This window comes from Carcharodon carcharias, chromosome 18 (assembly GCF_017639515.1).
Source record: "Carcharodon carcharias isolate sCarCar2 chromosome 18, sCarCar2.pri, whole genome shotgun sequence".
NCBI classification, from domain to species: Eukaryota; Metazoa; Chordata; class Chondrichthyes; order Lamniformes; family Lamnidae; genus Carcharodon; species Carcharodon carcharias.
This window is the reverse complement of record NC_054484.1, coordinates 23,931,243-23,954,063: the sequence shown is the minus strand read 5'-3', so window position 1 is coordinate 23,954,063 and position 22,821 is coordinate 23,931,243. Positions and strand designations below refer to the sequence as shown.

The 22,821-nt window shown below is 44.0% G+C and overlaps 1 protein-coding gene across 4 annotated transcripts in view; it reads left to right on the top strand.

Moving 5' to 3' along the window:
* Positions 1 to 22,821, top strand: part of LOC121290609 (bromodomain and WD repeat-containing protein 3-like) — a 181,341-nt gene that overhangs the window by 49,414 nt on the left and 109,106 nt on the right. For all 4 annotated transcript variants that reach the window (XR_005945850.1, XM_041211275.1, XM_041211274.1 and 1 more), the window contains 2 exons: positions 18,662 to 18,796; positions 21,555 to 21,683. Coding sequence is in view for 3 of the 4 variants with exons in the window: in XM_041211275.1 (XP_041067209.1) it covers positions 18,662 to 18,796; positions 21,555 to 21,683 (264 nt within the window). In the remaining variant the exon portion in view is untranslated. The remainder of the gene's footprint in view (positions 1 to 18,661; positions 18,797 to 21,554; positions 21,684 to 22,821) is intronic.

Genomic DNA, 22,821 nt, shown 5'->3' with positions numbered 1-22,821 from the left:
GTTGGTTTGAGGATTGCTGTGAAGCAGAGGGAACCTATAAGAGGACAGATAGCCAGTACCAAGCTAAGAAAAACCCCAAAATCCAGGAGAGTGGAAGAGGGGAATGTCTAAATAGACCTTCTAGTCCGAGGAAGGACAGGAACCTGGAAAAGGTCCTGTTAAGTGAAGTTAAGAGTGAAGGGTAGAGCAAAAGGCTCCAAGCTTCAGATTTAAGGGGACAGAAGCTGCAAAAAGCAGATTTAAGGTGAGAACAGCTTGCAAGAGGCAAGAAGGTCCAAAGAGACAACTGAAGGTCTGTAACTCTTTGCTACGGACAAGTGAAGCAGTGGTACTGTTTTCGGTTGAGTCGGTGAGAGTGGTGCTTGGAAGACAGCTTGAATGCATGTGGTGACATGGGAGAGGAACATTGGAAGAAGAATTCGAAACCCTGGAGATGAACCCTTGTGGAAGGTGCCTGAGAGAAAGCATCGGTTTGGGAGAAGATTCCAAAGCGAGGCCTTGGAGAGTGGACATTGGAAACCCTCCTGTGAAAGATGGAGTTCAGTGAGACTGGTTGCTTCACAATATGACAAGCATCTGGGGGGAGTTGAGAGATCCATAGCATTTGGTTGAGGTGGCATCTGTCACTTGGTTTCAGAGTATGATGTGTCTGACCACAGGATGCCATAGGTTTACATGGACTGCATGCTTACTGTGCACATTAAAATATAAGACAACCTTTGGTAACTTGTGTTATCCTTACAAATCAGTATATATCTGTAAAGGTATAGTTGTTGGTGAAGGAGTATTGTAATATAGTTCATATTTTCTTGTGAATAAATGTTTATTCTTTTGTTAAAAGTTCATTAGCTGACTCCTTTGACAGTGCTTGATAGCCCTTCTCCACGTGTCTAAACAAATAAATAAAAGTTAGGATCCATCAAACTGGGTTCCACTCTAGGAGCAAGCTTGTCCAGGAGTAACCTCAGCTGGGGGTCATAACAGAAGGACGTCTGGATATTCTGGCAAAGTTCATCGTTCATCCGAGTCTTCTTGCTCGGATCTCTCTTGTAATTAACGAGAGTGGACCGGATAGCTTTAATGACAGGTTCCATCACAGTGGGGCTGGCCTGGAACCAGGCAGCATTTTCCGCTCTTCCTGCCCATATGTTGACACTGTGGTATTGTAGTTGATGTCTCAGCATGTTCCATTTCGCTTTTGCACTCTGTTGGGGAATGCAGGAGAGTGCCTGTCCAATCAGGCTGAGGAACTGCTGTTTTTTAAGCTGGGTAGGCAAAACTTTTGACATTGATAAAAGTACCATGATTCTGCTTTGAATCAAAGAGCTTCAAAGGCTCCATCAAAACCTTTGTGCACACTGGGGATTGAGTCAGTGTTGTGGTAGCTACATGTATTGAGAATATTGTTCAGAGAGTTAAGTCTAGTTATGATTAGGTCCAGCTGCTGCTAATTGGCATGAAGAGATATTAATGTCTATAATGTTATTGGAAATTATTTTAAAATGGAATTTTAGTGGGGTCTGTGTCAATGTGTTGGACTCTGTGTCTTAATCCCATTAAGACACACAAAGACAGCTAGCGTGGGTGCCTTGATGTATAGTAGTTTGAGATGTTAATTGGGTAAACAGTAAGGAAGTTAAAAGGTAAAGTGTACTTTTGCATTTGTTGAACGAAGCATTTAAGAGTGGGAGTAAAATCTTGCACCTAGCTGGGAGATGCCAAGCAATGTGTTTATATTACTAATAAAATTAGTGGGATGAAAGGATGTTATTGTTAGGAGATGTACATTGAAAGGGGAAGCTAGATATAAAGAGGGAAAGGAGATTGTGTGTCAGGTAGAAGCATTTAAGATCTAACCAGCCTGTAAGCCTACAACTGTGCAAAGGAATCAGATTGCAAGGAACCTCATTTTGAATTTGTACGGTCAAATGTGCTTTGCCTAGTATCTGTTTGAAGTCTATGGGTTACTGTTGCCTTGGAGATTTACCTGGGAGTGATTAATTTGGGGATTTGTTTAAAAGTTATTATGGTAGTAATTTATAGACATGTGTATGTGTTTAATTTCTCGTTAAATTAATAAATGTTTAATTTAGTTTTATATTAAAAAAACCTCGAGGCTTGGTGGTCTTATTCCTGAATTCAGAGCTGCATCTCAAACATACCAATTGAAAATATAGGTTATGACAGTTGTTAAAGTTTCCTTCTGGTGTTGAAACAACCCAGCCTTTACCAACTGTTGTGTCATAACACCAATGCCCTCTTCTTGGATGCCTCCAGGACACCTTGTGGCATGGTTTGTTCTGGAAGGAGGTTTTTGTTACACACAGCTCGTAGTAGCAGCAAAGCTCAAGTAGTCTTTCTGTTCTCATCTATCTTTCCTGGGCCATGGTGTCACAGGCAAGAGGGCCATGCCCTTGTGATCCGTGCCCACTCTTGTGCTGAAAGTCCCCAGCAGGTAAAGATTTCTGACTTAGGGATTCTGCTAATAGCAGTATGAAGCGTTTCATAAAACTGATCTTTCACCTCTGTAGTGGAGCTTAGATACTCATGAGGATAACTGACCCTGTTTGAGTTGAAAAACAGTGGAGAGAACACATTCTAAATCATTTGTAGGTGGTTCTATTATTGAGAGTAAGAGTTCCTAATAGCAAAGCCTTTACCCTACTTGCGCGGTTCCTCTGAACTCTTACCCTGCTAGATAAGCTGGGAGATAAAAGAGCGCAAGAAGGATCGAGAGGAGCTGGGAGATAAAACAGCGCGAGAAGGAGCAAGAGAACTAGCTGCTACTGCTGGTGGTGGGTCTCAGTGGACCGACCAGATTTGAAGAAAAGCAAGTGTGACATCATAGGGAACTAAATAAGTGATTGGTGAGTATTTTACTTTTTCGCTCATTTATTTTTTAAATACTGTGTAAGGAACATATCTTTTTATTTCTGTTGGACTGTTGTAAAAAACATATTTTTTTATTTCCTGTTGGACTGTGGATTGGAATTACAATGGCTGCAGTTTGAGGGAAATGTCCATTGGAACAGGATTAGAGATATATACAATGTTGCAGTCCTGGAACAGTGTGCAATGAAAGACAGGATGATGCTGAGGTGGAGTCCTGGACCAAGGGAGCTGCTTGACAACAGAATTTTAATTGACTTCTGACCAGGTGACCAGGTTTTGTGCGAAGGCAGTGCAGCTGAATAGCTCCTCGCCTGAAAGGAACAAGACCTAAAACCTCTTGCTCCTGTGTGTGGAAGATTCCAGTAATTCCACAATAATAGCTAGCTGGCTTTTTCTCCTCATATCTCTATAACCTCTCTGTCTCTGAGGAAACACATGTAAAGAGAAAAAAAGGGAAAACCACTGTTGGAGGCATTGAAAAGCAAATTCTCAACCTGTGAACTAAATATTGAAAGTGCTGGAAGACCATCTCGTGTAATCAAGAACTAAAAGAAATTTGGAAGTCATCGATCAAAATCAACCCATCAAACCCTGTACTCTGGATTGCTGCTATTGAACTCTTTTATCCCACCATGTTTTGTGTGTCTTGTGTGTGTGTGTGTGTGTGTGTGTGTGTGTGTGGATGGATTTAAGAAGGGGATAGAGTTTAAGTTATAGTGTTAAAAGTTAGCAGTTCATATTTCTTTCTTTTGCCACAATTATTAAGTTTACAAATCTGGCGCTCGTATTCTGTTAACCTAAATTAAAGAGTTTGGTAGAATTGGGGCAATCTGGTGGTTTGATCAAAACTTTTCACATTTGTCGTGACTCAGGGAACAGTGGGGCTTGATATTACAGTGCGCTATCCCCAGTGAGTTGTGACAACTGGTATAATTTCTTGGTAACTGTAAGGTTTTCTTCATAATAAGACTTGTAATAGCAGCAGTAAAGCTTATTGAGAGTAGTCAGGTTTATTAATTAAAATAAGTAAAAATAAAAAAATAAACTCATAATTAATATAAATCTTGAAACACATCTGTGTAATTAAGTGGTGTATAACTTTTAGTTGTAGGTGGTACTAGCTTTTAATAAAATAAAATAAAAAGTAAACTATATACCTAAAGCACATTACTATGTAATTAAAGTATAACTTTTAGTTGTAGGTGGTACTAGTATTTATTAAGCACAGTAAATTCTAGTATACATAGGAATTATTCCAAGTTAATTAAGAAAGTAATTAAATTAACTAAATAGCATAACACCTATCCTGCGTTTGCTTTTTATGTTGTAGCTGTGGACTGTGGGAGCTTCTGGATGCCAAGGCGATCCAGGACAAGCATGTCTGCAGAAAGTGTAAGTAGCTAGAGGAATTCCAGATCAGGATATTAATCTGAAAGCCGAACTGCAGACACTGCAACATAAGCGAGGCTGAGAAATACCTGGGCACTTTGTTCCAGAAGACAGTCACACCTCCTCGAACAGGGTCATCTGTTTTGGACGGTGGTGAGAGACAGGAGGCTGTGACTGTGAGTGAGGGAGGTGAAGGGACCAAGCAGACAGTTGTGGAGGAGCATCAAATTATCAAACAGGTACAAGGTGCTTGCTACTTGTGTGCATGAAAGCAAGATCTGTGGGATGGATCAGCAGGCTGGCCAGGTACCCTGGTACAGGAAGCTGTTCAAGCAGGGGGAGCAAAAAGAAATGTAATGGTAGTAGGGGATAGTATAGTGAGGGGGGGAATTGACACTGTTCTCTGCAGCAGAGAGTGAGAGTCCAGACTGCTGTGTTGCCTGCCTGCCTGCCTTGTGCCAGGGTTCAGGACATTGATTCCAAGTCAGGAGTATGTTGGAATACTCCCCACTTGCTTGGATGAGTGCCACTCCCACAATGCTCAAGAAGCACTTTCAGTATAGTTCACTGGTTGAAAACTTGCTTTTCAATATCTCCAAAGTGGTTTTCCCCTTTTCCTTTTTACAGGTGTTTCCTCAGAGAGAGGGAGAGAGAGCCTGTGATTGGCACCACATCCAAAAACATTCACTCTCTCCACCACCAGCGCACAGTAGCAGCACTGTGTACTATCAACAAGATGCACTGCAGGAATTCACCAAAGCTCCTTAACATCTTTCAAACCCACGACCGCTACCGTCCAGAAGGACAGGGGCAGCTGATAGATGGTAACAGCACTCACTGTCGCTGGGTCAAAATCCTGGGACTCCCTTCCTAATAGCACTGTGGGTGTACCTACACCACATGGACTGCAGCAGTTCAAGAAGGCAGCTTACCACCAACTTCTCAAGGGCAACTAGGGATAGGCAATGAATGTTGGCCCAGCCAGCTAAGCCCACACCCCGTGAATGAATAAATAAAAAATAAAAAAAAAATAGTTGAGGACCGGAGAGGAACTTAGTGGGAGGGGGTGGATCCAATTGTAGTGGTACATCTAGGTACCAATGACATAAGTAGGACAAAGAAAGAGTTCTGCATAGTCAGTTTGAACAGACAGGTACCAAATTAAGAAGCAGAACCTCCAAGGTAATAACTTCTGGATTATTATCTGAGCCATGTGCAAATTGGCATAGGGCAAATAAGATTAGAGAAATGAATACGTGGCTGAAAGACTGGTGTGAGAGAAATGGGTTCCGGTTCATGGGGCACTAGCACCAGTACTGGGGAAAGTGGGGGCTGTACTGTTGGGCTGGTCTACACCTGAATTGTGCTGGGACCAGTGTTTTAGCGAGCCACCTAAATAGGGTAGTAGAGAGGGCTTTAAATGGGGTGATGGGGGGGTGGGTGGGTGGGTCAGGGATCAAATTTGGGTAGATGTAGCAAATCAAGGGGTAGAGTCAAGGCAGGGGACCAAAATAGTAATTTGGGGAATGAGGATAAGAAAATGGCAGGAAGGGACAGAGAAAAAAATCTAGGAATACACTAGCAGCCAAGACTAGATGTTACAAAGATAACTGAAAGAGAAAACTAAAGGCTCTGTATCTGCACTTAGCATTCATAACAAAGTAAATGAATTGATAACACACAGAAGTCAATATGATGTGATAGCTATTATAGAGAGGTGGCTGCATGATGAGGATTGGGTCCTGAATGTTGAGTGGTATATGCCATTCAAGAAGAATAGGAAGCTAGGTAAAGGTGGAGGGGGTGGCATTGGTGCAATAGTTAGAGATGACCTTGGTTCAGGAGATCTGGATGTAGAATTGGTTTGGGTAGAGATGAGGAATACTTGGAGAAAGAAGTCACTAGCAGAAGTGGCCTACAGACCCTCTAACAGTTATCACATTGTAGGACAAAGTATATAAAAATATATTTTGGGTGCTTGTGATAAAGGGACAGCAATAATCATGGGTGGTTTTAATCTACATATCAACTGAAAAAATCAGATTGGCAGTAGTAGTCTGGATGAGTTCATAGAATGCTTTTGAGATAGCTTTTTAGAGCAGCATATTCTGGAACCAACCAGAGAGCTGGTTACATTAGACTTGCTATTGTGTAAACTGACAGGATTAATTAATGACCTCAGAGTGAAGGCACCCCTAAGTAGCAGCAACCACAATATGATTTAACTTTACATCCATTTCGAAAAGAAGAGAATCTAAAATAGGCATTTTGATCTTAAATAAGGGCTGCTATATGGGCATGAAAGCTGAGCAGCTGAAGTGTGCTAGGAATGCTAGGTTAGAGGATAGATCAATAGAGAAGCAGTGGCAGACATTTAAGGGGATGTTTCAGAATACACAGAATAAGTATATTGCTGAAAAAAGAGACATGTTTGAGCTTTTCGTACTGCACTTTGTGTATGATTAAAAGCATTTTTTCCAAACACTTCCAATACCCTGACCAATCTGGATCAAGCTGCCTTGTTTAACTTTCAAACAATGCCTGGCAGTTTACTGTCAGTCAGTATCAGTGGTGCATTCTCCATGGCAATGCCACTTAGCAACCAACCAATCAGCACACTCTTTACATGTTGTATTAATTGTTGTTTTCCCCATATATTGGTGGTATTGCGTGCCCTGATGAGTGCAAGATGAAAGGCTTAAACATGTTTCTTCTTTCAGCAATCCTCAAGTTCTCTACTGACAAATGACAATAAGTATATTTTGAGTATATTAAAAAAAAAGTCTAGGGGGAGGTAGCGCTATGCAAACTGATAAGCGTTGCGAGCTGACAAGTCCTGATGGACTTCATCCAAGGGTCTTAAAAGAGGTGACTAATGAGGTGGTAGATGGGTTGGTGTTAATTTTCCAAAATTCGCTAGATTCTGGGAAGGTTCCATCAGACTGAGAAGTAGCAAAAGTAACCCTTCTATTCAAGAATTGAAGGAGGCAGAAAATAGGAAACTTTTGACCAATTAGCTTGATGTCTTTCGTGGGGAAGGTGTTAGGATCGATCATTAAGGAGGATGTAGCTGGGCACTTAGAAAACCTCAAGGTTCAGTCAGCATGGTTTTGTGAAAGGGAAATCATGTTTAACCAATTTATTGGAGTTCTTTGAACGAGTAGCATGCACTGTGGATAATGGGGGCCTGTAGACATGCTGTACTTGAATTTCTGGAAGGCATCTGATAAGGTGCCACGTCAAAGATTATTGCAGAAAATAAAAGTTCACCGTGTAGGGAGTAACATATTAGCATGAATAAAAGATTGGTTGGCAAAAAACACAGTATGCATAAATAGGACTTTGGCAGGATGTGATATGTGGAGTCCCACAGGGTTCTGAGCTGGGGCCTCAACTTTTTATAAAACAAAAACAGAAATACCTGGAAAAACTCAGCAGGTCTGGCAGCATCAGCGGAGAAGAGCAAAGTTGACGTTTTGAGTCCTCATGACCCTTTAACAGAACTAAGTAGAAATAGGAAAGGGGTGAAATATAAGCTGGTTTAAGAGGGGGGTGGTGGTGTTGTTGGGACAAGCAAGCAGTGATAGGAGGAGATAACTAAAAGATGTCATAGACAAAAAAAAAAGAGGTGTTGAAGGGGAGCAGGACAAGCCAATCTTAATTAGCACATTCTTTTAGATAATATCACCACCTTCAACACCTCTTTGTTCTTTTGTCTGTGACATCTTTTGGTTATCTCCTCCTATCACTGCTTGCTTGTCCCAACAACCCACCCCCACCCCAAAACCAGCTTACATTTCACCCCTTTCCTATTTCTACTTAGTTCTGTTGAAGGGTCATGAGGATTTGAAACGTCAACTTTGCTCTGCTCCGCCGATGCTGCCAGACCTGCTGAGTTTTGACAAGTATTTGTTTTTGTTTTGGATTAACAGCATCCGCAGTTTTTTGTTTTTACCTCAACTTTTTATAATCTATATTAATGACTTAGATGAGGGGAGCAAAGGCATGGTAGCTAAATTTGCAGATGACACAAAGATAGGTAGGGAAGTAGGTTGTGAAGAGGACATAAGAAGGTTGCAGATGGATAGATAGGTTGAGTGAGTGGGCAAGAATCTGGCAGATGGAGTATAATGTGCGAAAATGTAAAATTGTTCACTTTGGCTGGAAGAATGAAAAAACAGTATTCAGCAGAGAGCGACTGCAGAATTCTGAGGTGCAGAGGGATCTAGGTGTTCTAGTGCATGTGTCACAAAAAGTTAGTATCTAGGTACAGCAAGTAATTAAAAGAAGGCCAATGGAATCCTATCCTTTATTGCAAGAGCAATTGAACATTTTTTAAAAATTCATTCACTGGATGTGGGCTTCATTGGCTGGGCCAGCATTTATTGTCCATCCCTCATTGCCCTTGAGAAGGTGGTAGTGAGCTGCCTTCTTGAACCGCTGCAGTCCATGTGATGTAGGTATGCCCACAGTGCTGTTAGGAAGGAAGTTCCAGGATTTTGACCCAGCGAGAGTGAAGGAACGGCAATATATTTCCAAGTCAGGATGATGAGTGACTTGGAGGGGAACTTCCAGGTGGTGGTGTTCCCATCTATCTGCTGCCCTTGTCTTTCTAGCTGTTAGTGGTTGTGGGTTTGGAAGGCCTGCCCAAGGAGCCTTGGCGAATTCCTACAGTGCATCTTGTAAATGGTACATGCTGCTGCTATTGTGCGTCGGTGGTGGAGGGAGTGAATGTTTATGGATGTGGTGCCAATCAAGCAGGCTGCTTTATCCTGGATGGTGTCCAGCTTCTTCAGTGTTGTAGGAGCTGCACTCATCCAGGCAAGTGGAGAGTGTTCCATCGCACTCCTGACTTGTAGATGGTGGACAGGCTGAGGAGTCAGGAGGCGAGTTACTTGTTGCATGATTCCTAACCTCTGACCTGCTCACAGTATTTATATGGCTAGTCCAGTTTGGTTTCTGGTCAATGGTAACCCCCAGGATGTTGATAGTGATGGTAATGCCATTGAACATCAAGGGGCAATGGTTGGATTCTCTTTTGTTGGAGATGGTCATTGCCTAACACTTGTGTGGCGTGAATGTTACTTGCCACTTGTCAGCCCAAGCCTGGATGTTGTCCAGGTCTTGCTGCATTTGGACATGGACTGCTTCAGTATCTGAGGAGTTGTGAATGGTGCTGAGCATTGTGCAATCATCAGCCAATATCCCCGCTTCTGACCTTATGGTGGAAGGAAGGTCATTGATGAAGCAGCTGAAGATGATTGGGCCTAGGGCACTACCCTGAGGAATTCCTGCAGTGATGTCCTGGAGCTGAGATGACTGACCTCCAACAGCCACAACCATCTTCCTTTGTGCTAGGTATGACCCCAACTAGTGGAAAGTTTTCCCCTGATTCCCATTGACTCCAGTTTTACTTGGGCTCCTTGATGCCACGTTCGGTCAAATGCTGCCTTGATGTCAAGGGCAGTCACTCTCACCTCACCTCAGGAGTTCAGTACATAAAAGTAAGGATGTTATGTTTCAGATATGCAGGGCATTGTTGAGACTGCATCTTCAATACAGTGCGCAGTTTGGTCTCATTTAAGGAAGTATGTAAATGCGTTGGAGGTGGTTCAGAGGTTTACTACATTGATAGCTGGAATCAGCGGGTTGCTTTATGAGGAAAGTTTGGACAGACTAGGCTTGTTTCCACTAGAGTTTAGAAGAGCGAGGGGTGACTTGATTGAAATATATAAGATCTTGAACAGTATCGACAAGGTGGTCATGGTAAGGAGTTTGCTCTTGTGGGTGAGTCCAGAACTTGGGGACACTGTTTGAAATTTAAGGGTTGCCTGTTTAGAACAGAGGAGAATTTTTTTCTGAGAGTTGTGTGACTTGCAACTCTCTGCCTCAGAAAGTGGTTGAGGTGGGAGTCATTGAATATTTTTAAGTTGGAGGTAGATTCTTGTTAGGCAAGGGAATCAAAGGTTATTGGGGGTAGATGGGAATTTGGAATTGGAAACGAACAGGTCAGTCATGATCTTATTAAATGGCTTGAGGTGCCGAATGGCCTACTTCTCCTGTTTCCTATGTTCGTATGAATGTGTAATGTTTTTCTTTCAGTGACCCGCTTTCAACAAGCCTTGTTTCTTGTAGGAAAACTAAGTCACTGTTTATTATGTTGATTATGGCCGCCTTGCATGCATTATTCACAAACTGTAAGTTTACTGTCAATCCTGTGCTCATGGTCCTGATGTTCCAGCTTGCCAATCGAAGAGTTGACATTATCTTTCATTTTGTTTGTTTTGTTTCTTTGCTTGGTGTGATGGATACAGTCCACTTGTTGAGCACTGACTCTAAACTTCTAGTGCCATTGAAGCAGGTAGACCATAGCAGCAATTTACTAGTTGGAGCTGCTGACTTGAGGTGGGCAGTGGCTAACCAGTGAGAGACAATAGTACTTCTCCTGCCCCCCTCCACCATCAGAGCCTGTTTTCTATGGGACACAGATTGTGCAACAACTTTTCTGATAGGGGAGAGAGGAAAGTGTACCAATGAGTGCGATGCAATCTGTTTGGTAATGTGCCTGTGAAAGTTGAATAAGTGGCACTTTGTGCCAGCTCTGAGATGTGGGTATGAGGCTGTTAGCAGTGCTAAGTATGTGAGGAATGAGGTGAAGCTGTAAATGTTGAGGAGAAGTCATGATTCATTAGTTGTTGGTGGCTGACTGGGATTGTGGTGCATTGAGTGTCTCGTGGTGCAGTAGATGTGATTTGGCATTTGAGGATGCATTCACTGACCTTGAGGATTCACCTGAGGTCGCTTGAACCTCTCTTGGCACTTCATCCAGATCCTTGGGGTCTGACTACTTGCATTAGCCACCACTATGTCATGAGGGCCACCTGGACCCATGTGGATAGAGGATCTCTCTTTTGTACTACTTGTACCAGCTAATCTTGTCCAGCACCAGAGAACCTTGGAACCCACTCTGTCCCCTATTGCAGAAAAATTCACTTTTGCTCCTCTCCCACAAACACTTGTAGAATCTGCTCTAGCCAGAATGTACCTCACTTTAAAAGGTGCATTGGATGGTCCATCTCCGGCTCCTTCTGAGGTCTGCAACATCACATGCCAGTCTTCAATCAATTTGATTCACTCCATGTGATAGCAAGAAATGGCTGAAGACACTGGATCCAGCAAAGGCTATGGACCCAGACAGACTGACAGTAGCGTTGAAGACTTGTGCTCCAGAAAATGCCACGTCTGTACCTAAGTTGATTGCACTGATATCTACCTAACAATGTGGAAAATTGCTCTGGTATGTCCTGTCCACAAAAAGTAGGATAAATCCAACCCAGCCAATTACAATCAATCTACTGTTGCTCATCAGCAAACGGAGGGAGTTGTAATCAACAGAGCTCTCATGTGGCAACTTACACAGCAATAACTTGCTCATCAATGTTCACTTTTGTTCCGTTTAGGCTACATGGCTTCTGACCTCATTACAGCCTTAGTCCAACCATGGGCAAAAGAGTTGAATCAAGAGGTGAGAGTGACTACCCTTGACATCAAGGCAGCATTTGACAAGTAAGGCCCTAGCGAAATAGAAGTCAGTAGGAATCGGCGAAAACTCTCCAGTGGCTTGGAGTCCTACCTAACGCAAAGGAAGGTACTTGTGATTGTTGGCAGTCAATTGTCATGGCCCCGGGGCATTGCTGTAGGAGTAACTCAGAGTAGTGTCAAAGGCCCAACCATCTTCATCTGCTTCACCACTGACTTTCCCTCCATCATAAGGTCAGAAGTGGGGATATTCACTGATGATTGTACAGTGTTCAGTACTAATCCAGACTCCTCATGTACTGAAGCAGTCAGTGTCCATATGTAGCAAGACCTGGACAACATTCAGGTTTGGGCTGATAAGTGGCAAGTAACATTTGTGCTGTACAAGTTCCAGGCACTGACCACCTTCCACAAGAGAGAATGTGACCATCTTCCTGTGACATCAAAGGCATGACCATCACTGAATCCACACCATCAACGTCTGGGCTTTACCATTAACTTAACCGGACCAGCCATATAAATACTCTGGCAGAAGAAAAGATCAGAGGCTGGGAATTCTGTGCTGACTAACTCACCCCTGACTCTCAAGCCTATCCACAATCTACATGTGACAGATCAGGAGTTTGATAGAATGCCTTCCACTTGCCTGGATGAGTGCACTCAAGAACCATGACTCTATCCAGGACTAAATAGCCAGCTTGATCATCACCCTGTCGACCACCTTAAACATTCACTTACTCCCCTACCAAAGCACAGTGAAGGCAGTGTGTAACATGGTGATTTGCTGCAGTGCATCTTGTACAAGCTTCCTTCAACAGCACTTCCAACCTCTACCACCCAGAAGAGCAAGGGTAGCAGATGCATGGGAACACCACCACCAGTAAGTTCCCCTCCAAGCCACACAACATCTTCACTTGTAACTAAATTGCCGCTACTTACTGTTGCTAGGTTAAAGACTTGAAACTTCCTTCCAAACAGTACCATGGATGTACCTGCACCAAATGAACTACAGTTCAAGAAGGTGGCTCGCCACCACCTTCTCGAGGTTAATTATGGGCAACAATTGCTAGTTTTGCCAGCGACACTCCCATCCTATGTAAGTATAAAAATGAAAGAGATACATATTAGCTTTAATTGATGCTGGCCTTTCAAACGAAGTCCCTCAGCTGAGGCATGCAGACACTCAACAGTGTATTTCATGCTGCTGTATATAGCAATCATGCAAATTTGCAGGCAGCATGAAGTTGGCTTGCTGCCTGCAAAGGAGTCAATGATCATGAGCTAATATTGCATAGTGATCCCAGCGCTTGTTTCTGGAGCTATCGAATTTAGCCCCATTATTTGGTTGTTGTCTCATTGATATTTGTGGGACTATGCTGTGTACTATCTGGCTGCCAGGTTTCTTGCTGTACAACAGTGACTAAACTTCAAAAGTACTTCAGTAGTTCTAAAGCACTTTGGTGTGTCCTGAGGTTGTGAAAGCTGCTATATAGGTACAAATCTTTCTTTTCTTATTTTGTGTCTTTGGGTCAAAGAAAAGATGAAACCAGAAATGAACAAAGGACAGAATTTTCCTAGCCCGCTGGTGGCAGACATAATGGATGTTGTGCATGGAAAATATGGCAGGAGCTACTTCATGATTGTGTGAAGGCAGGTTGCGATCTTCTGCTCAGCGTTTCCTGCTATCTGTTGGCGGGAAGCTAATTATAATACATTAGCATTTAATTAAAGGGCTATCCCATCAGGCTCTTGGACCCCCGCCATATAGTCCGTCCATGTCGGTGGGAAAGCATGCCGACGAGTTTCACAACAGCACCCAGGCGACATGCACTTGGCAGCTTTCACTTTAGGAGAACTGAGATGAGTGAGCAGCAGCATTCTCCACAGCTCACCTGTTGTTTACAGGCCTTTGATGTCGGGGGAAGTTGATGCCTGGCCCTGCAGGCGACGGGTGGGTGGTGTCTGGGGACAAATGCTGGCCAGCCTTTGAGGCAACAGCTGAGGTGGTGGGGGTGGGGCAGTGGTTGGTGTCAAGTGTTGCCCTGGCGCTGCATCCCGTGTGCAGGCAGTTGAGGTATGGGGCAGGATAAGTGAGGGAAATGGCCACATATTAGGGACACCTGTATAAACTGACCGTGCCTCTGCAACTAAGACAGATCAGGTGCAGCCACAGTGATTTGATTGGGGTCAGGCTCCTAGCCTGCTCATCCATGCAAGCATTGCGGAGGCACCAAAAGGCCCTCCAAGGGCTCCATACCTTAACCCCCTGCCGCTCCGGCACAGACTGAGTCCGCTGCCACTTTATTCGACCACAGAGCAGTTGGACTGCACAAGTCGTACAATCTCCTCGCCAATGCTGGCCATGTAGCAGTCACTGCTGGAGGCGCTCACAGCCCCTTGCAATCTTAGCACCCTGGTTTGGACTGACTCCATGTCACAGGTTTGCAGGGTAGCCATGCAGCGCACTCATCTCTGGCCGTCCGAGGGGTGATCAGCACTTTCCAGGAAGCATTAAGGGGCGGTCACATGGGGACAGGAAAGGTGCTAAGTACAGTCATGATAACCACGTCCCTCTCTCTTTCATGATGCAGGAGGACCATGTCAGGATCCTAGATCCTGGTGACCTAGCTGTATGCCTGATGGCCTACAGAGATCGTAGAAGACAGTGGAGAGAGCAACTGAGGCACCTGGCTGTGCAAAGGCAGGAGCAGCAACCTCTTGAAGAAAGGGCAGCGGCGTTCCTTTCTCACACGCTGCCCAGGAACGACAGTGAGCTGTGGCTGGCCGGCACCTAGCAACACCCAGGGTCTATAGACACCGCCTGCCACTCCTGCAGATGACTGAGAACCAGTGTCGTTGACAACTGCACACGTCTAGGGACCTAGTGGCTCACATCTACCATTTACTGCAGGACTTGGGGACATGGAAGGCATCCATGCCAGTGGCTGTGAAAGTGACTGTAGCACCCAATTTCTATGCCAGTGGCTCCTTTCAGGGCTCCACAGGTAACCTCTGTGGCATTTCACAATCCGCCAGCCACAAATGCATCCGTGAGGTCACGGATGCCATCTTCTCCATGGTAACTTTGTGAGTTTCTCCCGGGACCGGGACAGCCAGGATGCAAGGACCATTGGATTCCCCTTGATCTCGGGATTCCCACAGGTGCAGCGTGCGATTGCCTGCACTCATGTGGTGCTCAGGTCTCCATCGCTATACTTAGTGAACTTCATCAACTGTAAGGGCATCCGCTCACTGATCGTGCAGCTGGTATGCGACCACCAGAAATGCATCCTGCAGGTATGTACAAAGTTTCCAGGGAGTGTGCGCGACCTCTACATCCTAAGTCGCTCTCGGATCCCTGTAGTCTTCCAGGGTCCACAGAGGCTGCAGGGTTGGCTCCTTGGGACAAGGGCTACCCGCAGAGGCCGTGGCTGATGACACCCTTGCGGTGGCCTCAGAATGCAGCAGAGCGACACTATAATGAAGCTCATGCAGCAGCTCGCAACTTGGTGGAGCAGACCATCGGGATACTGAAGGTGCGGTTCTGGTGCCTGGACTGGTCTGGTGGAGGCCTACAATACAATCCACAGAGGGTGTCACGCATTGTTGTCGTCTGCTGCAACGGGGTGAGGAGCTGGCTGAGCAGGAGATGGAGGAGCTGCATATATCCGATCTGATGAGGAGGACGCTGATGGGGATGAGGGTGAAGGGGTACTCGGTGGTGACGACAACAGGGATTAGGCCCTCGCACTGGCTAGTTGAGGCAAGCGCACTTGGGAGGCCCTCATAGCTGCCAGATTTGTGAAGGATGATGACAACATGCAGTGAGCTGTCCCCGTAGATTGCAGTTGTGAATGTTTGACTCCAGTCTGGCTTATCTCAGTACCAATACCCTCTGAGAGAATGCGCCTGTCATGGACATTTAGGCCCTATTAGTTGCTCGATTGCAAGAGGGTGATGACAGCATGCAGTGAGGACACTTCATAGATTTTCGTGCGGCCTCTGAGAATGTCTGACTGCTGTCTGGCCGAGGCCAGCTCGCTTGCACTCCATGATCAGGACCATTTGGAGACACAGCCATGAAACTTTAAATGCATTTGATGGCTGTGTTTGCCATCAGCACCTCAGCCCTTCAAGAGCAACCATCGCTGGTTGCAGATGCTGGTGTGGTGGTGGCCAGCCCCACCTTAAAGGTGCTGAGAGCACAGAGAGCATGAGGGAAATCTGTGGCACCTGCCCACTACTGGCAGCAATGACCAGCACTGCCAAGGTGCTTGGCATCAGCATTGTTTCCAGGTAGTGCGAGACTGGACCATCCCTGGTGGTCTGAAGGCCGAACAGGGAAGAGGCCCTGGACTGAAACATCTGCCTTTTAGCTTGTGCAGAAAAGTTTCACATCTGAGTGGCAAGAACACTGCTCACCAGAACAAGGAGCCATAGGCAGGGAGACATTCTTGCGATAAAAACAAAAAGCTACAGATGCTGGAAATCCAAAATAAAAACAGAATTACCTGGAAAAATTCAGCAGGTCTGGCAGCATTGGCGGACAAGAAAAGAGTTGACGTTTCGAGTCCTCATGACCCTTCAACAGAACATTCTTGACAATAGTGAACATTATATACAAGTGCGTAACACCCGTGCCCAGACTGTACAACTAATTCTCCTTAACTTTCCTAAGCCTGCTGCTATATGTTGGTGCTCCCTGGACATCCACAGTGGAGGTGGAGGCAGCCTGCAGACTGTGGCGCCCTATTGACTTTGGAGGGACGAGATTTGGAGGGCCCTGGCCTGTTTTCGGGGTCATGCCGTGTGGCACTCTCCTTGGCCTGTGAAGCTGGATCTGCGGAGGTCACAGGAAGAGTGGAGTCGGATGGGCTGGTCACTCCCAGAGTCACCTGGGTGGATGTCCCTGGAGCGTGCACCTGCTGATCCTCCTCCCCATGGATGCCAGAGGGCCCCTGGCTGACTCAGTGAGCGGAAGGGATAGCTGGAGTGAGATCGAGCCCCCAACACCCCTCATGTGTACACAGTGTTGGAGGCCAGCTATGGCATCAGCAATGGAGTTAAGCCCACACAGCAGTGTAGGAGTGATGTCCTGGACCAAGGTCCCCCTGGCGGTTGCCTTTTAAAGATGGCAACCAGCGTGATGCAACAGTGGGGTGATGGCAAGCAGATGAATGAGACACCGACCGCCATGGAAACGGCATGCATCACGGGAGTGAAGGTATAATGAGGCAGGCTCGGGAATATGCAGTGTGAAAACCCGCCCTTTTCATCTGCGGGTAGGACCCTGTTTTAGCCGTCTGCTACCGCACTTAGTGCAATTCTGGGAAAATTTAGCTGAAAGGGTGAAGAAAATAGCAAGAAAAAAGAACTTGCATTTACTGTGGGGGACATCGGGGATCAGTTTGCAGTTATAGGGATCAGTTTGCAGTTAACCCTGAAGAAATCCAAATAAGTGGAAGCTACAATTTAAAAAGCTTAGTCTCTCCCTTCCTCCACAAAAACTCCCCTCTTAGTCACATTAAGAATCAGATCCTCCTTATTTATTTATCCCATCTATTTTAAATCAGAATTTGCATCAGAATTTATATAAAATCTCTCCCCTAAATGTTACAACATAAGATTAAGAAATGTGCATTACTCCAACTACCTAATACAGGTATGAACTTTTCAGGCACAATTACTAAAGAAAGTTTAAAAAGTTGAGACAACCCAAACAAAATGGCGCTCTAATTGGAGTGGCATCATATAACCTCTGTTTATATTTAAAAAGCTGCTTTTACATTGCTTTTCTAAAATCACCACAGCAATGCCACACCAACCACCTGATGTCACTCTTCCCCATTTTGTTATTTTGAAGAATCAAGTAGCAGGATTTTTATGAATACTCATGTTTTTAATTTCAGCATTACATCTATGTTTGTACACCATTGGAAATTTTTCTGTTTACCCTGTGCAGGTGGATCTGCTGCTACAAGGTGATGGGTGTACTGTGACAGTTGTGCATAGCATACTCTAATAGTTAGAACGGGTTCTAAACCTTACCTACTGAACTAGAGTCAGCACACATAAATATTAGCCCTGAAATAAACATCCTAGCACCTTGAGTTGAACTTCAGCTTATGGCTGTACTGATGTAAAAACCATTTTTGATGCAGAGAAAATCAACTGATGAATAGTCTGTTGTTAAGCCAGGCAATTACTAAGCCGTACATTTGTAGGCATGGATGCAATTTATTCAACAACTGCAAATTGTTCAAGTGCAATCAAAAGGTATTGTTTGCGCCTGAATCCTGAAATCATTTTAACAGTTGCATATCTGGATGGTGGGGGAAGAGGCACTAGATTGATTGAGCTAAGATGCGTCACAGGGCCTTGGGGTTGTAAACCCTCGAGGACTGGCCTGGAGCCTTCAGGAATTGAAGATTAATCTCCAGGACATGGTTGTCTGCAACCCCGGAGAAAAATTATCAGGACATCAAAGAAATTGACAAAAAAAAAAATTTTTTAAACATTTCTCTTTACCAGATATAAAAATATTGAAAATGGGGTAAAAAGGCTGTTTGGCTGACAGTCAAGCATCACCTAATTGGGTAATGAGTCATCTTGCTTTCCAATTAACATAGGAAGGCTGTACGTCACAAAGATGGACATGTTGGCTGACTAATGGCTGGAGCATGGGGCAAGTCATGTGATGAAACCTACAGAAATACATTTAATCACAGTTGGCGACCCTACCTTTCTCAAACATATAGATTGTGAAAAGCTGTCAGTCTTAAAATGCATAGTTTCATTTTAAGCGGTGTTATGACCTAATAAACTTTTGTTACATTTTTAGGGTCATGAAGATGAAGTGTTTGTTTTGGAGCCACATCCATTTGACGCGAGAATTATTTTGTCTGCTGGCCATGATGGCAATGTCTTTATTTGGGACATTACTAAAGGCACAAAATCTCACCATTACTTTAACATGGTAAGTGAAGACAGACACAAAGTATTTGTTTAGTTTCTCTGCCATTTCCTTATTACCCATTATAAATTCTCCATTCAATGCTTGTAACGGGCCCACATTTGCCTTTGCTAACCTTTTTTCTTTTTATGTACCTATAGAAGCTTTTACAGTCCGTTTTTATGTTCCTCGCTAGTTTACCTCCATGTCTATTTTCTCTTTCTTTAGCAATTTCTTGGTTCTCCTTTGCTGAATTTTAAAATGTTCTCAATCCTCAGGCTCACTACCTTTTTTGGCAACTTAATAAGCCTCTTCCTTTGATCTAACAGAATCTTTAGCTTCTCTTGTTAGCCATGGTTGGATCACTTTTTCTTCTGGCTTTCTGTGTCTTAAAGAAATGTAAATTTGTTGCAAATCATGTTAGTTCTTTAAATGCTAGCCATTGCCCGTCTACCGTCATACCTTTTAATGTAGTTCCACCATCTTGCTCAGCCAACTTGCCGCTCATACCTTTATAGTTTCCTTTGTGTAGATTAAAGAATCTAGTTTCGGATTGAAATATATCATTTTCAAACTTCATATAAAATTCTATCATATTATGGTCACTCTTTCCTCCAGCTCCTTTATGACGAGGTTGTTAATTAGCCCTTTCTCATTGCACAATACCAGATCTAAAATAGCCTGTCGGTTCCTCAACATGACTGTTCTACACATTCCAGTAAACATTCATATACATTCCAAAAATTTGTCGCCCTCAGCAGTAGTGTTAATTAGGTTTACCCAGTCTATATTTGGATTGAATTCCCCCATGATTACTGTATTACTCTTGTTATATGCGCCTGTAATTTCCTGATTTATACCATGTCCTACATTACCACTACCGCCCCTTGCTGTTTCTTAGCTGTACCCAAAATTATTCTGCACCTTGATCTCTGATCTAAGATCCTCTGTCACTAATGCACTGATCCCATCCTTTATTAACAGTGAAACCTGACCACCTCTTCCTTTTAGCCTATCCTTCCTAAATGCCGAATACCCTTTGACTTTCAGTTCCCGACCTTGGTCACCCTGCAGCCACACCTCCGTAATGGCAAATAGATCAAAACTGTTTACTTCTATTTGTGCTGTCAATTCATCTACCTTGTTGCGAATGCTGCGTGCATTCAGGCAGAGTGCCTTTAATTCAGTCTTATTATTTTCGCAACCTCTAGCCTTAATTGCTGGCGCACTCTTATGTTTGTCAGGAAGGGACAGAACGTACACAGTCTGACAACAATTTCCTTTATTGCTATCCAGCTCTCTTCCCTTCTCCTCTCTCTTCAGTCTATTGCATCTTCCCTCACTGCTACTATTTAGTTTAAAGCCCTCTTCGTTGCCCTAGTTATACGACTCGCCAGAACACTGGTCGCAGCATGATTGAGGTGAAGACCGTCCCAACAGTACACCTCCCACTTTGCCCAACACTGATGAGTGCCCTAGAAATCAATACCCATTTCTCCCACACCATTCTTTAAGCCATGTATTTAACTCTCATTTTATTAACCCTACATCAATTTGCTCGTGGCTCAGGTAATAATTATGTTCTGCTTTTTAATTTAGCCCCTAGCTGCTCATGGTGTCTAAGCAGAAGACAGCACCTTATATTTTGATTGAGTACTTTTTAGCCTTTCGGGCTCAACTATGTGTTCAATAATTTCAGATCATTACCTTTGCTCCCATTTTTCTGTGTTTTTTAAAAAAAATTTTGGATTGTGGTTCTTCTGTTTTCATTTATGCCTGTGAATGATGCATTACTCTGGTGTGTGTGAATGTTAGAGTATAGATAGGTAGGTGATGAAGTGTGTTGAGGTTATGGTGCTGATGGTACAGTTCTTGAGTTTGTAAGCTGGATCTTAACCACTCATGTCAAATTGTTTACTTTCTTTCTGGTACTGAAGCCACGTCCTGGCTGTGATCTCCTGATGATCTCTTTCCACATCCGTTGCATTTGCCTCTGTAGCTTTCTCCTGCACTAGACACCTTTCCTTCTCTGTGTCGCCACAACCAGGACCTCTTTTGCCTTGTCAGAGAATCTTTGAGCCCTCTCCCTTGGTCCCTAAACCACCCTGACAGCTGCTGTTATCAGTCAGCCAATGAACTGTGAATCTTCATGTGTGCCTTGAGGCTGCATGTACCACTCCGTGAAAATTGTTCGAGTGCTTAATGTGCAGGTCTCTGTTTAAGTACCTACAGACACGTTTAAATTGTGGCAATAAGCAATTAGTCCCAAAATTTTGAGCTTTTGAATTGGCTTGTTTTATTTGTGCAGCACCCACTTAGTGCCTGTTTCCACCCTTTCCCCAAATTAGTCCCCAGCATATAAATGAAAGTTATCAATTCATGAAAGATTTTATCAAATCTTTATTTCACTTTTGCCCCAGGGATAGGATCGCTTGGCAACCTGTTGCTTTTCACTGAAGTAGTAGCTTACCATTAATCATATTTGTTACTTTATTCACTACAGTTCATTAGGCAGACAAGTGATGTTTTAGCTTGGTGTTCTTTCTTGTTCTTGTTTAATTTGTCTACGATTGAAAATAATACCTGTTTGGCACAGAAAATGCATAGCTATTGAATCTGATCAAATCTGTTCCACAAATTTCTATTTAAAATAGAAACTCCAGAAATTCTAAATAAAAATGCTGCTAAATTAATTTTTGGTTGTCCTATTATTCCACATTTTAAAATGCATTTATGTAGGTGTGATGTAGGTCAAAATCATTTATCTATGATCTCTTCACAGATTGAAGGCCAAGGTCATGGTGCTGTATTTGATTGCAAGTTTTCACCAGATGGCCAGCACTTTGCCTGCACAGACTCGCACGGACATCTGCTTATATTTGGGTTTGGATGTAGTAAATTGTATGAAAAGGTACCGGCAATCCTTTACATTGCTTTGTTTTGTAATTTTTCAATTACTTGTATAATTTTAATTGGCAAAGACTGCAAAGGGTCTATATAATCAGATGAAGCAAACAGAGTAATGATTCTGCACTTAATATGAGTAAAAGTAACATATTCCAAACATTTGAATCATTTTAATCTTGAATCCTAAAACTGAGTTCTAGTATTACTTCACTTCTCAATTTTGCATGTGCATAAAAATTATGTAAAATTCATTAAGTTGTCAATCTAAATAACAAGATGTTGTGAATGCAGCTTTCAGTGTTAGTTCTCCTCTTGCCAGTACCATCCTTTGCTCTTTTGGCCTGAGAAAATCTTCATATTGACTATCTTTCTGTAATATGGATGTCTGAAATTGATATTGTTTGATTCTTTAGTTTCCCTAAAGCACATTTAAGGCTGGATTTTGTCAGAGCAATGGGGTCCTGATAACGGGCTATAGAGCTGGCGGCTGCCTAGCGTTGGCCTTTTGGGAAGCCCTGGCTGGACTTTAGCAGCAATTGAGTGCTGTTGGGACTCCCGCCCCTTTAAGGGGCAAGACCTCACCTCTAAGAGCTGCTGACCAGTTGGAGGGCTGTCAGCTCTTCAATTCCAGCAGTGCCACCAGGAGCAGTGGCCATTGCTGGGAGTACATCCAACCAAGAGAAGCAGTAATAGATGCTTGCCTTGCAGCAAGCTAATTTGGGGTCAGGGGTCACTGGGGCCAGTCAGGTAGGCCTGGTTGGTGAGGGCAGGGGTGGTTATTGCTGCAGGGGTGGCCATTGCTGCTGGTCCCTTCTGTGTGCCGCAATTTGCCCAATTAGTCATGCCCACTGCTGCTGGTAAAATGCCAGCAGTGGTGGGAAGAGGCCTGTAATTGGCCACTTATGTCACCTGTGGGTGGGAGGGCTGTTGTCCATGCTCCCTGCCACTGACAGAATGCCATGGCAGTGGCATGGCAATGGGCACTCACTGCTACCCCCCCCCTCCGTTTGCCCCCACTACCTATCCCATTCCTGCAGGCCCCATAAAGTTCAGCCCCTGGTGTGTAATACATGCTGCAGATCAGATGTTAAATCTCAGATTCTGCTGAATTAACTAACCTCTGCCTAAGCTATAATTGCCCT